Source organism: Brachyistius frenatus, unplaced genomic scaffold (assembly GCF_029030835.1).
Source record: "Brachyistius frenatus isolate BFR_SWC_R1_liver_20210118 unplaced genomic scaffold, ASM2903083v1 Contig_6, whole genome shotgun sequence".
NCBI classification, from domain to species: Eukaryota; Metazoa; Chordata; class Actinopteri; family Embiotocidae; genus Brachyistius; species Brachyistius frenatus.
The window spans coordinates 8,761,336-8,779,231 of NW_027210605.1; the positions used below are offsets into that span (position 1 = coordinate 8,761,336).

The window sequence follows — 17,896 nt, forward strand, 5'->3', positions numbered from 1 at the left end:
CACTGTGTAGCCTAAAAAGAACCATCTATCATCTATTCAAAGTCGCGATGACTCCTCTCTCTCTTACTCTCGCTCCCTCTTTTCCCTTGAACACACATTCTGTATAAGTGCCCGGTCCTAACCATAAAACCCCGGGACTCGTTGTGTTCCACTTGGAAAATGCTGTATCCATCTACACCCAGGACCCCCCTCTGGTGGTTGCTTTAGCGGCAGATGAGCCACGCATCCATCTTGTGACTGGGCCTGAGAAAGAACTCTATTTGAAGATCGTCAGCGGTGTCACTGACTGATGTTGAGGGACAGTACTTGTCTTTTCAAGTGCCAGTGCCGTAATGATTCCAGACGACAGACAGCCTGGCGGCAGGACCCTCTGGACTACTTTGTCAGTGACATTAAAAGGTCCAGCTACACTCAGTGGAAAGATCAAGGGCAAGAACAATGAGTGCTGCCACACTTAAACTGACATAACTATAAAAAGGGAGTGGAAAGCACTGCCAAACATTGTAAAGGTCAAAGGAGCACTGGGAAGAGAAGAACTTTGTTCAGGTTTTGGTATGACTATGTTTACTGTAGAGGTGTTTTATTCTGAAAAAGAAAAAAACAGCTTCACACGTGGAGTATTATTTCTCTGTGCCACCTAATGCTCTGTGATACTTGGCGGAGTTCAAAACAGCCTCAGTGCTGCAGCTTATTCCTGACTGATTTCTCTGAGGCTTGATTTTAGCCGTGGTTTTATAATGTCTCAGTGCTATGTTAAGCAGAGGGGGGTTACATCAAGTCGCTGTGGGCCTATTAAGACCACAGAAAATTAACAGTGTTTCAATTATCAACCCCCCCCAAGGAGAGAAAAAGTGTGGCTAAAGCTTGAATTAAATCAGGTCATTTATCAGAATGAACACACTTGGCATCGAAGTACTTAAAACGTCCATATTTAGACCTAATTAGCCACTGCAAAGCAAATTTTGTCCCATGTTCACATATTTTCTTGAAAAAGATCTAAACATTTCTTGTAGTACCCTTGAATGTTAGGTTTGTTTAAATTAAAGTAAAGGCTTTGAATGCTGCTCCAAACAAGACACATTAAAAGCATCATTGGGATTTAAAAAAAAAAAAAAAACAGTTAATACTTGGAAAGTGATGGAATGAATAGTGACCTTTATTCATGGCTTTATCTGATCCATTTATGACCTATTGGAAAACAAGAATAATCAAATGACAAATAAAAAATATTGAAAACATATCTATTGAAAATTCATCATGCAGCACATTCACAGTCATCAGAATATGGTAAATAAATAGGCTACATTGTGATATGGAGGGTTCATACTGTATTGCAAAGTACATTTATATGCATTTTCAGCAATGGATATATATATATTTATATTTATTTTAGTAGATCTCATTGAGCTAGCCATTTTAGAAGTAGCTCAAAAGCCAAAAAAGCATGGGCACCCCTGGATTAGAATATAGCAGGCTTGTACTTCTTATTATGTTTTTATATGGTATTGTTCTATAAACAGGTAACTTTCCCAAAAATCAATGTCACATTTGCTAAAGGATCATCCAATTAGGTCTTTTTTGTTGACCAAAATGGCTCAGGAGAATCTTTAAACTGTTTGCAGGCTGTTTGGCAATTTAGCTCCAACAACTTTACAAACAGAAGCTAATCGACCTAATGTCTTTGCTCCTTTAATTATTATTTTTTTAGAATCAAAATCTGAATCAAAGGACTATGTGTAAAGTGAAATGGGTTGTAATAAAACCACAGGGAATCATCCTGCGCTGTACACTACTGCACCTCCCCAGCAGCAGCAGATGGCAGCTGGCTAACTGTTTTCTCAGGAGGTGGCAGACGTCAAATAGATAAAAGAGATGGTGAATATTGGACCGAGGCGGGAAGAATTATGACTTCTAATAATGTTGCTTCATGTTTGTTGCATATATACATTGGAAGTTGTTTGCCAACATGTCAGACATAAAAGGTTTATATGGCACTAATGTGATTTTTTTTTTAACAGAACTTTCGTCACATATTGATTGACTGAGGGCCTGAGTACTTTAAGGAGCATACTGCACAGCACAGAGTGGTTCCTGATAGGATATAAACCTTGGACTGTGCCGGGGCATATTTTTGCACCCGTGGCAACCACTCAAGGACGTTTCCTCTGCTGCCTCCTCAAAAATTCTCTGAACTTGTCTAGTGTTTGTTGTCAGATTAGTATAGCAGCTTCCATTTCGAGTCATTTGATGTTAAAAGCATGCATTTGTGTGTGTGTATATATATGTGTCTTTAGCAGGACAGAGTTCTGGTGGCTAATGGAGTGCTGACAATCAGCAGCTTGAATCTGGCAGACATCGGCATGTACCAGTGTGTGGCAGAGAACAAGCATGGCCGAATCTTCACCAACGCTGAGCTGCGAGTCATAGGTAAGACCAAACACACAAGGCTTTTCTCTAAATACACTCGGTGGAGTTATACTTGAGGCCATAGATCTTCCACCAACATTCAGAATGACACAACATCTGATACACATGCCTCCAGTTTTGCCAGCTGGATCACCAAGATATTTTTCCCTTTATACTCTGTTTTTTTCTTATGTCTTTGCTGTTTGTTTTTTCATGTATAAACAATATTTTGGAAAAAGTCTGTACAGTCCAGTAGATCTGAGGCTGCTTCCAGTAGTTTGCCCAAAAAGTGCACTCTAGTTCTGCTCACATAATCAGATGCATTTCATGCTTGTCCCTCAGCTGAGAAAGATAAAGTGACTGGTTTACTTGTGGAAGATCAGCTGTGTGCACTGAGCAAAGCAGGAGATGAGAGTTATTTGATGGCTCAGTAGTTCTATATCATATTTTTTAAATAAAAAATTTGAATTTCATGGGCTTTCCTACAGTACTGCTGTATTCAATATTAACATATCCCAAATCTTTTGTTCCCATTTACATTTTTGTTTCTTTCAGTAATCATTGAATGAACTTGTCAGTTGTCACTCTTTAACTAGTAACTGTTACTAGTTACTATATTTGATATAATATCTAGTTTTAATCTACACAGAGTGAAATTTTGTCATCCTAAAATTGTGCAACAATGCCTGTCACAATATTGCAGAATTTACTTTGCAATTATGTATATAACATGTAAGAGGCTAAAACCAAGAAATAAAATTATCTCAAGAAGAAAACATGATAGACATTTGCTGTTTCCTTCACAGAGTAGAGGTTCTGTTTATATTTTTGCTACACTGTGGTGAAACTATAACTCCAACTCCTGCAATAAGATTTGAGTCCATATTAATTCCACTCATGTTAAGAGAAGACAAATATGACAAATACCTGTTGTGGTGTCAGATAACACTGACTTTTTACACATAGTGTCAAGAAATAATTGTTAGGTGCAACGTGTGCATGCTCACCTGTGCATCACGCTGTGTATTGTTGTGTGTGTATGCACACGCACTAGCACACGCCAGCAGGTGCTCGGCCATGTCAATGGCGCCAGGCTGTGTATTCACTTTGAAGAGCTTTCTGCTGAGTCGGTGTGCATACAAAACAGCTCCAGACGACGGCGCCTTGGTAATTAAGGCTTAAAGGAGCAGCAACAAAGCCTCCCTCTCGTTTTACATTGTCTCATTTTTCCATCAGAGCCTCACGGCTTGATTCTTAATGCATAATGGCCTTCGAAGGAAAATTCATGAAATCGGAAAACCACCTTCTTTTCAAATACAATGTCTTCCTGAAACGTATGTATTGTGACTGTTTTCCTGCATTTATAGGTGCATTAGAGTCTGTCTCTGCATGTGTGCAAACAAGTTTATATGTGTGTAGAAAGGAAAGGATGTGAGAGCTGACCTCGCTAATGGATGGAGTGACCTGCATGTTTTAGGAGGCTCCTCCACTCTCTTCTGCATTAGCTCATTTCACTTTGCTCGTCTGTCTCTTTTTCACTGTCAGTAAATTAAGCCTTTTTTTTTTTCTCTCATCTCCCTCACATTCTTCTTCTCCTGCCACTCTCCCCTTCAGCCATCGCTCCGGACTTCTCCCAGAACTTGTTGAAGGCCCAAACTTTGGCCCGACAGGGTGGCGACATCCTAATCGAATGCAAGCCCAGGATGTCTCCTCGGGGTGTGATTTCATGGAGAAAGGGGAAGGAAGCCCTGAGAGAGAGCCACAGGTACCAGCTTTCTTTTTGTCGAGCTGTAAGTGCACTGTGTGCGGACACCACAGTTGTTTAGTTTGTCTGCTTTACTTGCAGAATAACATTTCATTGGCTTGTTATTTTATTTTTCTCTAGTTGATATTCATGGTGACAAACTGCAAAGAACAGAATCACAGTGTAACTCAATACAATTTGAATTGCATAACACGTTCTGCACTCCACCACTGCTATCTACATTTCTTCCATGAGCTCCATCCTTCTTTGCTCTTCTGACTGTGCTCAGAGCTGGTTTCTACACTGTTTACTTAAGGTAATTGGGCATTCCTAGACTGCGGCACTTGGATCGATGCACTGATCCATCAGCTCATTAGCGGCATGTAGGGCCTGCAGGGTCATTAGAGCACACGGCAGACGATGATCCAGACCACCATTGAGACACAGACGAAGTGGATGAAATCCCCAAAAGGGACTGATCAATAGATAGCTGCTGAACATACATTCTTTAGTGATAGTGGTGGTGACAACGGTGGAAGCCAGTTGCACACCTTGTTTTATTAGAAATCAGGTTAAGTGCAGATCAATGCAATACCTGTGTGTGCTGGAGAGGAGATGGAGGAAGGAAAAACAAATGTTAATCAGACCAGAAAAAAAACAGTCGTCCCACTGAAGCTGTAATGCTGGTCAAGGTAGGAGTAGGATGTAAAGTCATAGACTGATCTGGGTTTTATTATTTGTTCTCCCACGGCTGCAAACGGGGAAATATGCAGCCGTCATGTCTTATATGAAGACCGTTTTTGGAAGCAAAGTTGGAAGATCTGTTCAAATACAGTCACTTGAACAAACAGGTATTCACAGGAAATGTATAGCTCTTCTGAAATGTCACTGTTTGGTGATATTTTCTCTGTTTTCACAGTTCTGACAAGCTTGAAACTTTCAGCATGATTAAACTAGAAGAGAACGAAACAGCCCGATGTCCAATTGCATTTTAATCACTGCCTTGTCAAGAAATTAACTTTTTTGTGGGAATCTGTTAATTTGCTATCATAATCATTGAATAATATAGAATGTCATCTACACAAATCCCTCACTTTCTGTTTGACAACATCTTTATTTTGAGCAGAAGTGCACCTGTGGGAGGCAAAGCACACCTGCAGGGACACACAGTGATGTGGTGGTGGGGTCCTCATTTCTTATCTGATATGAGATTAATTGTTCAACTGGATCAGCAGCTTTTCTACATCCAACACCTGGGATATCCATCCTCACCACAGTGGGGTTGCTGCAGGTTTAGTCATGTCTCACCTCCCCCTGCCAGACAGCATGTTGTGGAAACTAAAGGTGGGATTTGATTGTTAATGCCTTTGCCAGGCCGAGACATCGGATGGAGGAAAGAGATGTTTTATTTGCAGCCGAGCAACAGAATCAGCTCCAAGATTATGTGTTGTTGCAAACGCCTGCTTAAAGTTGGGCCAAGGTTGCAGATTTATCATCCTCTTAAGTATTGAAAGGAAAATGCATCCATATGGCAATGTGCAATATGAATCGCACCCGTAAAGACGAGATTTCCCATTTGAGATTTAACGTTACAGCCGTGCTCTGAAGTGGGTGAGCTGCACGCAAGATGTTAGCTTCTGATATTATTGCAATATCTCTGGCAAGCCTATTCCCTTGTTCCTGGCTCATTAGCATTTACTTTCCTCTATATCGAAATGGGGCTGTTACCAATGCTATTACAGCGGTGGCACAACACTAATCCATCCCACTGGCTCAAGTAAAGTACCCATAATTCCTTCTAATCTTCCAAGGATAATGTTTTCAAGGATTCAGAGTAGGAGAAAACAAATCAACTAAGAACAAGGCAGGATCTGATTAGTTAATGAAATCATGCATCGGTGATACCTATATCAGCTCATATCCCAGGCATGTATAACAAGATCGCTTTATAACAGGGTTGCTGTGCACTTACACAGGGAAGTATGAGGTTAACGATAAAGTGCTTACCCTAATTTAATTTCACTGCTGACCACTGCCAGCAATTGCAAAACTGATATAGGAAATAGCTCTCAGGGACATTACCTTCAGATTGAACCACAGTGTTTGAGATTGTTATGCTAAACGATATGTATTGCTTTCGTGTTATGTGAACCAGTTTCTAATCCTGCTGCTAAGAAAGCAAGAGCATCGTTAGTGAATGAAATAAGCAGTACCTGAGAATACTGATAGTTCCCAGTAACATTCAGACTTAATTATGCAGTCCTTCTTAAATGGGTAAAATAATGTTTCTCATTTACAGCCTCTTGTTTTTTGTGACACCATGGCGAGCCACGGCAGGCTTTTAGATTATAGCCAGTAGCTCACTTTAACAGCGGCCAGTGAGGTTGAGGTAAAGTGCCTGTTTACTATATCACGCTACTCAAGCTTTTATGTACCCCACAAAATTCCCCCCAGCACCTTAATTGCACCAGAGCAACCTTTGAGAGAACAAAGTGAGCGCTTTTCAAACAGATAAGGCTCCTTACATCTTTATCTCGCACCGTTTCTCTGTAGCTTTAGTGAGGAGGAAGCCGGACATAGGTTACCGCACGGTTTAATGGCAAGTCTTATCCCTGTGACATCTCATATCCATAACTCTTTGTTACAGGCCATTACAAAGAAAGCCCTCAGTTCAGTTAGGAGAATATACCCCTGGCTCCCTGTGGAATGAGCACTGTAAAAGGGGCTAATGCATTTTAATTCATGCAGCGACACAGGTCATTTTTGATCATTTTAGGAGGTTCACGCTGCCTTGAAGGGATCTTTTAGAGAGTTGTGTTCGAGCTCTTACAAACCAGTTATGTTTGAAACACTGACTACCCCCATTACACTATTATATGCAGTATATAAGATAAGACTGTAGCTTCTAGTGAGGACTGGCACGGCAAGGCATTGATCAGTGGGGTAATTCATTTCTTATAGGAGACAAATATGGTCAGGAAGTTGCTGAAAGGCAGAATCAAAATTTGTTGGAATATAATTTGATCAAACTGTCGTGACCTTTCTGACTGAACTGCAGACAGATTTTTCACTGCAGCTTGTCATTGTTAAAGAGTTGAAGCTGCAGCATTTTCTGCTTTGCATCCATCTGAAATGTCAATAATACAAATCTCCTAGCAGCTCTGTATGTTTATTCAGTGTTGTAGTTTCTTTCTTTGACAAATTACTCTTCAATCCCAACACATGGCAATGACTGAATACTCTCCTTTTGTCAGTTAATCCATGGAGTCAAAATCTAAGTGTAACAACTGCTTCACATCATGAAATATTAATTTGTGCTCATGAGGCTTAATGGTTTTTGCGCGTTTGTAATAACTTTGATAACGACAGGCCAAATTAATTATTAGTTTAACAAGCACTGGCTGTCTTGTTAGCACAGGGGAATTAGTTTTTAAAACAGTGTGATATTTTATTGATCCCTGATGGGAATTTTTCTTCATGTCTGCCCCTCTGGGGAGATCAGAGCTGGTGAAGACGGTTTTGCTTAAGGGCAACGCAGCAGGGAGGATTCTTGACTTCAGTATGAGAACTGAGGGACAGGCTGCGTAACAACTAACCTGTCCTGCCTGTGTTGTTATTTTTACTCTGTGCAAGAAGTACAAAAGATACCCGTTGAGGATCAGTGAAGTTAACTGACCTTTTTTTTTTTGTCTAGTTTTCTCTCGTGTTGTCAGGCAATTGCTGCTAGAATATTATTCTACTAACGTTGTGTACATCAGTTAAAATCGAATTGAATGTTAACTGATTTTGAGGTTTTGTATCTCACCCCAAATTATTTAGAAGATCTTCTTTGAGCTGTCACATCATCTCAAAGCAATTAAAATACATAACATTGTGACACTTTGCTTGAGGTTAAATCATCACCACAAAAAGGGACATGACATGTGTAGCAATGGCTAATTGAAACTTGTCTAATTTCTCAGTACTACCCAAAATAATATATATATATTTTTTTTACAAATAAAAAAAATACCCAGCAGACAACACTGTTTTTACTTCACTTTTACTTCTGTCAATCACAGCTATAATTAGTAAAAACAATGAACAGAAAATGAAGCTCAGTTATGTATAATTAGAGCTTATTGTTGATAAGTGTTTTACTCGGTAAAGGAACACATTTAAACCATATTTATGAAACTATTTGCTGTGGGAAAAAAGATAATCAAATATTCTCCTTTTAAAGTAATTGGAAGCAGTAAATAATTATTTCAATGAGGTGAAGCCGGCGAATGCAGTACATAAGCAGAAACTTCAATCATGCTGTCTTTTAATGGATGTGATAGATTACCTCCAGTAATAAGAGCGATCAAAGCAGTGAGAACAAGGAAAATGTGTTTGCTAAACCAGCTGGAACGCCTTGATAATAGAACAGACAAAACGACCAAATGTGACCCGCAGATATTAAAACTGAATCATTTTGTTTAAACCAGGCTAGTAATAGTGATATACGCTAATGTTTTGATGAATTATGAGTTTCAAATGAATGGTTCTGTGACACTATCTACATGCTGAAAACATGAATAAATCCTTTTAGAGTTTAATCTGAGCGCTCTCTGTGCAGCATGTGGCCAGTTTTTCCACTGAGGCAAAGCAATGCTTTTTTTGTCAACATGGAAAATAGAATTAATCCAACCATTAATTTTATTATTGTGCACCTCAATTACCTGCGACCTTGTCATTCATTTCATTTTGATAAAGTGTTTGGGTGTCTCAGGCATGTGCGGATCTCACCTAACAACTTTTGCACTGAAATGTTTTCTTCTTTTATCCTCTATCCTTGACTATAATCAATTTACACCACAAATGCAGCAAAGTAAAATGTTGTTGTGCCTATTTCCTTACAAGTTTTGGTCCGTTTTCTGTACGCACTGTTCAAAGCCTTGTTGACTTGGGCATGCTTTTCTCCTTTAAATGTTTTTTTTTTTTTAATTTTTTTTAAATGTTTCCAGAATGAGCATCAACATTTCTAAGATTTTGTTATTCATCTTGTGTTACTCCTCCAATACATAAAATGGCTGACAAAATAGTTCCTGATTGATTGTTACTGGTGGTTGGTTTTAAAAGCACAAGTGATAATGCAGGGTATTTGAGTTTAATATGAGCTGCTGTGTGAAGTGAGAAAAACAACGCTCAAAGATGAATTTAACTGTCGCTGTGCAATGAAACGGCTGTCAGCAGATGAAATCCAAATGGGAAAAGATAACTGCAAGATGAACGAGGAGATCTGTCATATTTGGATTCACATCACTCAAATACTTTATTGAGTGCTGCGCTAGCAGCAGTACTCTCTCTCTGTCAGATGTAATCTGTCCGTCTTGACCGATGTCAGCAGCAAATTAAATGAGAATAGGGGTAATTTGGATTTGCCGGTGCAATATGTCACAGAGGTCCAACTTCCTGTTATTACCAGAGAACCTTATTTGCTTTTCTGCTCGTGATGTTTTACGGACACATGCAAGACTCAAATGGATTAATTCCAAAAGCTAGTCGGGTTTGATCTTAAGTAATGCATTTAACCAGATTACAAATGAATAGCTACAGAGCTCCTGGTAGTCTGTACATATGAACCTAACATTAGGGTTTAAATTGATTTATTTTAGGCTGCAGCTCTGTTAATTGTTATTGTGCTTTCTCTTTATTATGTGTGTATTTAGGATGAGGTTGCCTAACAACCATGCAGTATGATCATGTATAGTGTATTTATGTGTGCTGAATCACTGCTTCTAACACAACACCAGCTCAGACAGTTTGAGTAGATCCCCCTTGATATTCCCATGAACTCAAAATGGGACTTTCCTCCTATAAAGTGTTCTTGCACTGTTCTTACCAACTCAGTTGGTGACATATCAAACTGTAACTCTTCACAATGATCTTTTACTATGTCAAACTGAAGCAGAAAGAGCAAAGTAAAATTCACAAAGATAAACTCCAGGCTGAAGTTAAAATGTTTTAGGAGTCTGAACCTGCTGCTTTTATTCACTTAGAATAAAAAAAGTCAGTGAGACATTGTCTTTTTACTCCCTACAGAGTTATGGTGTTGGATACTGGAAGCCTGCGGATTTCCAATGTCACTAAAATGGATGCTGGACTCTACACATGTGTGGCCAGAAACCAGTTCGGAGTAGCGAGCAGTGCTGGCAGCCTCTTGGTTAAAGGTAAGATAATATTTTCCCAGGTTAGCCTCAAACATCAGCCTTTATTGGTTCGCTGTAGTAAATGGCAGCTGGATATTGCTTGTTTATTCTTATTATACCCTCATTAATTGTTACCCTGGCAACAGCTGCTCTTACACCATATTACAGTACATAATAGAGTTGCAACAATAATTCATTTATTTAGACAATACTACTTAAATTACATCAAATCCAAACCTAATATACATCACCAGTGAGTTTGCTTTTTGCCATGTATTTTAGGAATTGTAGAGTTCATTATTTTTTTCAATCAATTTGAACATCAGTCCTTCTTCAGGTTTTGTCACTTGCCTTTGTAATAATGAACACATCATTTATTATTTCGGAGTAATACGCAATAAATAATCGGGCAGTGTACACCAGAGCTGAGACCCGACCGACCAGTGCTGCATTTAAAATGAACAATGACCATTACTGCCTTCTTTATGACCAAACAGCGAAGCAGAGTTCCTATTAAAACTAACCTCTTCTTACCTGACAAATATGCAGTCCAATTAGTTGATTGGCAGCAGCTGGAGGAAGCGAGGCACGAGACTCATTGCATTCATGCGCCTGCAATGTTTAATTCATAGTTTTTTCGCACGGTGGCTCATAGAACTGCTCAGTTTGTTTAAGATTTCAATCCTTTTAAATCACACACTTCTGCAGTGCAAGGGATTTTCTAGGTCTTTCTAAAGAGCAGAGTCAACAACACTGCTCTATCAAAATGCCTTTTGGTGATTCCTCTTCACAAGTTTTTTGAATTGCAAATTGGTTTGCATAGAAGCCCAATTTTGCTTTCTTTTCTTGCCCCGCAGCCTCTTAACATATACGAATGAGTCTTTTACAGTGTATATGCATAATAGGTGTAATGATAATATTGGTCACAGGTGGAAGGTCCGGTATATAACTACATTGTAGAATAAAGTATGACATGCTTCTAGTAAATGTATTTAATATTATGTGTTGTGAGTTTGATCCAGCCAATACTCAGTGTTACCAGCCTCTGCTCACTGAATTAATAATGTAACATCTTTAAAGAAACATTATTCACAGTTTAGGCTGTTGATGAGGGCTGCAATTAATTAACAACACAAAGACACAGTTAGTGACCAGCGGAAGAACTCCTGAGGACTCGGTAAAGACCAAAGCAGAGCTAAAAGAGAGTGAATATGTTCATCATTTATTATTAGGACACAGACACAACTCCAAATGATGTGTATTGTTGGTCGGCAACTGCTTGATGTGGAAACAAGCAAGCAAATAATTTGCCACTTTAACGTAAAAGGTGATCAAAGTCAATGTTCTGTCAGCGTCAGAAATGTGCTGCTGTGGTGTGCTTTCTCTCTTTCTGTCTATTTAATGGCAGTTAATTGTATTTTTCACTTGGCTTCCTGGCGCTAAATCATTCCTAAGACTTCACCAGCTGATGGCTGATGTTTCACTTCTACCCAGACGAGTTATTTTGACTCAACTGAACCTCAGACATACTATTTTAGTATACTATCAGGCATACTATTTACATTTCAACGTCTCATATGTGGATAGCTCGGCATATTGACACATCTCAGCATTTATCGGACTAATTCAAAAATGCATTCCAAGCTTCCTCTTATCTACACAATAAAAGCAGCTCTGCTTGGATATATACTGCTGCTCCATAGGTTTACAGAAAGAGAATTGCCATTCAGAGAGTATTGTGTGAGGAATGAGAGCCAATTTGTGGATTTCCTTCCAGTCATAACAGGAAATGAGCTTGACAGCTTTGCATTCCAAGGCAGAAAGTTTTGCTCCTCTCATTTTACATCTGTGCCAAACTTTGCGAAGACTCACCTGGAATGCACTACCATGACCAGTCGGCTCTCCTTAGGGGGTGTGAGGTAAACAAGCTGGCTTGTTTTGACAGAGCTGAATATAGACCTTTACTCCCCCTGACATGCTGCATTGGCTTGCCTGTCCATTAGATGCTTATGACATGCATGCATAATTCAAAGTGGACCGGTGTATGGGCCTCTCAGCCTGTGCTGAATTCTTTGCAGCACACTGCTGTTGAATGACACGCCCAGCCGAGACGACCAAAGATTATGTTGATTTGCACCACGCGGAGGATGAAATAGGATGGCTTTTTGTCTCCCATAAACAGAGCCAAATTATATACTCAGAACTGAGCTACGATAACGGTGCTGAAGATTTTCTTTTAGTTTGTTTATTTCGCTTCTTCTTTGTTGTTTAGTCATATCTAGGACCGTGCTCCTGTTTCTGAAACTCAAAGCAAGAGATGCAATATAAGGTCACTGACAGAGTCCGATGTAATTTGTCCTTTTTGGTTAACGTCTCGAGGACAGGATTTGTTTTTGAGTGTGGCAGGTTTTTGCAATTCTTTAAAGTCAAAGTTCAGGAAACATAAAGGAATGGGAACAAGCTAACTCGAAGAAGTGTATAACTATACAGCAGAGTGTCTATGCGGTTTGGAAGAGGAAAGGCACCATGTTAATTTAATCAGGAGAGACTCGATTTGAGTGAACAGAAAATGTTATTGTCAAATGCAGGAGCAGAGAGAAGTGTGAGGGATGTGAGAGTCTTTGGCTATGAGACCCCATTGTTATGTCATTAGATTTAAAGCGGGGTGAGGCACTGCGCAGTACACGAACCCCACCCCTCATAGGTGATGGTGGTAATGGAATTAATCAAATTGAATTATTGGTTAACCGGTTAGATGAGTGGCGAAAGATAAGACATTGAGATGCAACAATAATTGGCAGGTCGGTAGTGTCCGTGACTGCAGATCTGGATGACATGAGAAGTGGACTCTGATGAACTCTACCTGGGCAGCGGTCATACATACTGGAGGGGAAAAGGGTGGAGGAGGGTCGCAGTGGGCCACCCAGACCTGACAGCTAATGCAGAAGAGAGGAGAACTGATTTAAAGTTTGACAGCAATGAAATGATTGGCTAATTGAGACCTTGGTATATAGTGTGATCGGTTTACCTGAAACACCCATAGTCAGGTGATTAGAAGAAGCAGGAGAGGCTGATTGAGAAAGAATGAACGTAACGATAGTCTTCCTGATTAAACTTGCGCTGAACTACATAATGCTCTTTGTTCACAGAGGCAACTATAATTACCAGTCCAGCAGGTCATCTGGACGTGACTGTAGGTGAGAGCATTGTGCTGCCCTGTCAGGTATCCCATGACCCAACGCTGGACCTCAAGTTCACCTGGTTCTTCAACGAGCAGCTCATCCACTTCGGAAGCCACGGGGCTTACTTTGAAAAAGTTGGTGGGGTGAGTGCCTCTGTGTGACTTTGCATCAGTGAAAAACATTATGGAAATATGAGATGTTGTGGCCTTAAGGCTGTGCATAAACACCCCCTTTAGATCACAATCATAACTGGTGGCTTCAGAAAGCACACACACACACACACACACACACACACACACACACACGTTTCTGATTTGAGCTGTTTAAATAACCCTTCAACTCATGGAAGAGCTATAGAATATATTTGAAGCACCAGGTTCTTGCGTAGGGTAACATCAAGTACTTCTATACCCTCTTGAAAATGTTTCCACTTGATGTGGTGACTGTGCTTTTTATTTCAGCATGTATAAAAGCTTTCAGCATCTGAGAATGAGCTTAAAGCAAAGCCATACATAAATAGTTTTACTCTATGATACTCAAATAATCTTTCAAACACTAACTTTTTGTTCCACAAGATTTTACACATATAAATTAGTTCAACCTGACTCATAGGGAAACTGGTTGAGCGCCATTATAATTAACATATTTAATCACATTTACATCTAATTTCTCTAAAGCGTCCTCTCAGCCTCATCTTTAAATATTGTTCATGATGAGTCGTGCTGGTTTGAGGTTTCTTTTTTTTTCTTTTTTTTCCTGTTCTGCTTGTTACTAACACCTCCTCCGTTGACTAAAGCAGCAACTAAGGAAGTCATAATGCAGTGCTCAGCCATGCGTTACATTTGATCATCATCTTTTAATTAGGAAAAGCAATTATGGGGTCTTGGCTTCGAGATCACCTCTTGTTTTTTTGTTTTTTGTAGGCATGATCATAAACAACAACAAAAGGTTTATAATTGCGTGTTGCCCTGCTGTTCATTTAGACGCACCAAACCCTCACACTCCCCAGACTTTTTGTGGTGGAGAAACAAGCGACATGTCATTTGTGTATGACCTCATCACTCAACCCTCCATGACCCATGTGGCAGGAGTACGACCTTTTGATCAAAACTAAAAAAAAAAAATGTATTTGTATTTTTAACATTGCATGCTTTTTACTATTAATGGAGTCAACTGTGCACTCAAGGGCTGCAAATATATGAATGTTACTGTTCAACACTGTGACATCTGTTACAGATAGATATGAAATACGCTTTTTCAGCTGAGCACTGAGTCAACTGAAGAAATTTAAATTGCTGAGTGAGTTATATAAAACATTAGAATATATAATATAAAGAATGTTATTATGTTATTACTGAAATATTTTTCTGTATTCTGTTGCAGAAATATGCTGAAACAACACAACATCAAATTTTGAATAGTATTTTTGCTTTAAATGCCATTCCCTACTTTACCGCCCACAAACAGGGAAAAAAAACCAAATTGTTTTGGCTAAATTATAAATCATGTGATGATAATATTTCCTAATTAGGTATTGTAATGCAGCGACATCATATAGGACTACTGGTAGCGAATATCTCAGCTGGGGGCAGTTTGCATGTTCCCCCCATGCCTGTGTGGGTGCGTGCATACCTGTAGGTGTAAATGTGAGCGTGAAGGATTGTCTGTCTTCTGTCTGTCTTTCTGTGTTTGCCCTGTGATGGACTGGGTCAACACTGCCTTCCCCCAAAGTCAGCTGGGATAGACTCCAGCGACCCCTGTGACCCTATTAAGGATAAAGTGGGTATAGATGGTGGATGGATGGTAGTGAATTTACTGGATTATACAGGTGCTGAATAACAGGGAAACTGTATGACAGCAGCAACAAATTTACACCAGTCTCAGTGTCAACACAGCGCTCATGTTTTGTGAATTTCATAACATTTTGCAGCTCCACATAGAAACATGACTCATGCATTCTTGTTGCAGTTGTAGTGTCTATCCATGAAATCAATCTTTTAACTCAAATTAAAAGATATTTTTAATGAACTGGAATAGAAAAACCTAAATGGGCTTACCAATTGAAAGCTAATAGCCAATACTGAATATTTCATGTCTGATAGAGAGTGTGGTTATACTACTTAAGATGAAAGGGATTTGAAGGATTCATCAGCAAACCTGAGGGAAACACAGTCGGCATTTTCAACTTAATATTGCAAACTATCAAAAAATAAGAGAGAACATGTCTGTACATGTATATCTTTTTTTTATATATATATATATATTTGAGTTTGTATTTCGCTTTGTTTTATCCACCATGACAAATTAGCCCAACCATGAAGCAACTGCACTGCCTAGTTAGTAGATGCAGATGCGACTTGCTGTGGGCGGAGGATGACATTTACCTTTTAATTCTTTGTCTAAAAGCCACACAACGGATGTTTACAGTATTTGTAGCGCTTCTTACTGCCTCGCTTGATTTATATATTTAAGCGTGGAGGTTATTTTTTTCTTTCTGTATATAAAATTTGCCAAAGTGAGAGATCCGCTCCATCCCTATATTATTTTAATGATGGCAGGGAGTTTCAAAGAGTGAATGACTTGGAGTAACTGAATTTCTGTCCCCATAAAATGTCCCTGATTATACATCAAAGTAATTATCGAGTCTCATCCTGTTTCACAGTTCCTTATGTTCATAGATAAGACATCCACTTAATACTAGCTCCAACTTTAAAGTTCAAAGCTAATAATGCATTTGGCATTGAATGGTTGTCTGTAGAGTAAATGGAATCAGGCAGAATAAAAGGGATAGAGTTGAAAGAAGCTTTTTAATTAATCACTAAAATCTTTCCTCATAAATGATCATGAAAAGCAGGACTCACTCATTTGGTGTGTCCCTGGACTTGTCTATTGCCTTTCTTCTTCTGCAATGTAACAAACTGAGTGCCAAAAGAAATCCCTGTGACATTTGCACTTGTTTTTACAGTTCTTTCGCTCCATTTTGCAACTTGGAATTGCACCTTTTTCTCTGTTTTTTTAATTTATTCTTTTGTGTTTATTTTCTCCTGACTTCTGCACCCACAGCGGTCAGCTGGTGACATTATGATCAGGAACATTCAGCTGAGGCATGCTGGGAAATACACCTGCGCTGTTCAGACCAAGGTGGACAGTGTGTCGATTGCCACGGATGTGGTCGTCAGAGGTAAGGATGTCCCTCATGTAGAAAAAAGTTAACTCTTACATCACACAATTGTCCAAATTTCTGAACTAATGTATATTAAAAAAAAAAAAAAAATTTTTTTTAAATGATGGCACACTGTGTGACTTGATAGTTGATGGGAAAAGAGCTGAAGTTAAGGACCATTTGCATGGACTTTTGTCAATAGCATAGTCTTTTTTTGCTTCTTTTGGACTCCTCACATTATATACACAACCTCCTGTTGGTAACTAAAATGACACAATATGCAATGCACTTCTAACTCGTAATTTTGTTGTTCTGTTTCCACCATTGATTTTCAGCATCACCTTTAACAATGAGCTTTTATTGAGGAAATGAGGCAGATTAGATCATTTTTATCGTGTTCCTGTATGCACTCTATTTATTGTCCAAAAAAATATATAAATACATCTTGTGTTTGTGACATGTTGTACCATAAACAGATACAGATAGTCAGAGGGTATGACTAAGCTGTAACATGTTCCTTCTCCGAAATGTAACAATGTTCCTATTACCACTCTATATCACAAAGTGAATAAAGAAAGGTAAACAGAATTACTTTGGTGTTTATAATTAAAGCATGGCATAGCTTAATAATGCACAACCTAGTTCCCATGTTAGTGGTATACATTATATTGTGGAACCACCGTTCACAGATGTATAATTCCACTCCACTTCTGACCTCTCAAAGTGAAACAGTGTCTCCGTGATTACAGGTTACATAAGTTTACGAGAGATGAACACTTTAACAAAGGAGAGGTCTGCCTTCATAATATTTTTAGATTACTTAATTTCAGTCATCTTTAAAAGAAGTAAATATAAATATTTTTTAAAAAAAGAAGTCCTTTTCCTTATGAGTATATTATCTTGATATCACGCTGATTTATCTTGCATACCCTGGGAGAGACACAGACCCCTTCATTGGGAACCACAAAAAAAAGTGAAATGACATAAGATGCAATGAGATTTGCTCGGCATTCATAGTTTTGATGCATTGCCAGTGATAAAACAAAGAGTGCAATTTGGATTGCTTGTAGTTCAGTATTTCACTCTAGTTTCAGAAAGTGTAAGCGGCTCTCATCATTTTGTTACATAAGCTCTGAGCGCGGCCCACCCACTCTGTCTCCTTTCTGCTGCCCCGTGTCTTCATTCATCTCGGCAGTATTTATCATTCTGTGCGAGTAAACTGTCACTA

The 17,896-nt window shown here is 39.0% G+C and overlaps 1 protein-coding gene across 3 annotated transcripts in view; it reads left to right on the top strand.

Moving 5' to 3' along the window:
• The window catches only part of cntn3a.1 (contactin 3a, tandem duplicate 1), a 284,181-nt gene that overhangs the window by 258,233 nt on the left and 8,052 nt on the right, over positions 1-17,896 (top strand). For 2 of the 3 annotated variants that reach the window (XM_069689053.1, XM_069689052.1), the window contains 5 exons: positions 2,295-2,427; positions 4,021-4,171; positions 10,217-10,344; positions 13,473-13,648; positions 16,569-16,686. In XM_069689053.1, coding sequence (XP_069545154.1) covers positions 2,295-2,427; positions 4,021-4,171; positions 10,217-10,344; positions 13,473-13,648; positions 16,569-16,686 — 706 coding nt within the window. The remainder of the gene's footprint in view (positions 1-2,294; positions 2,428-4,020; positions 4,172-10,216; positions 10,345-13,472; positions 13,649-16,568; positions 16,687-17,896) is intronic. The other variant, XM_069689054.1, reaches the window with a different exon arrangement.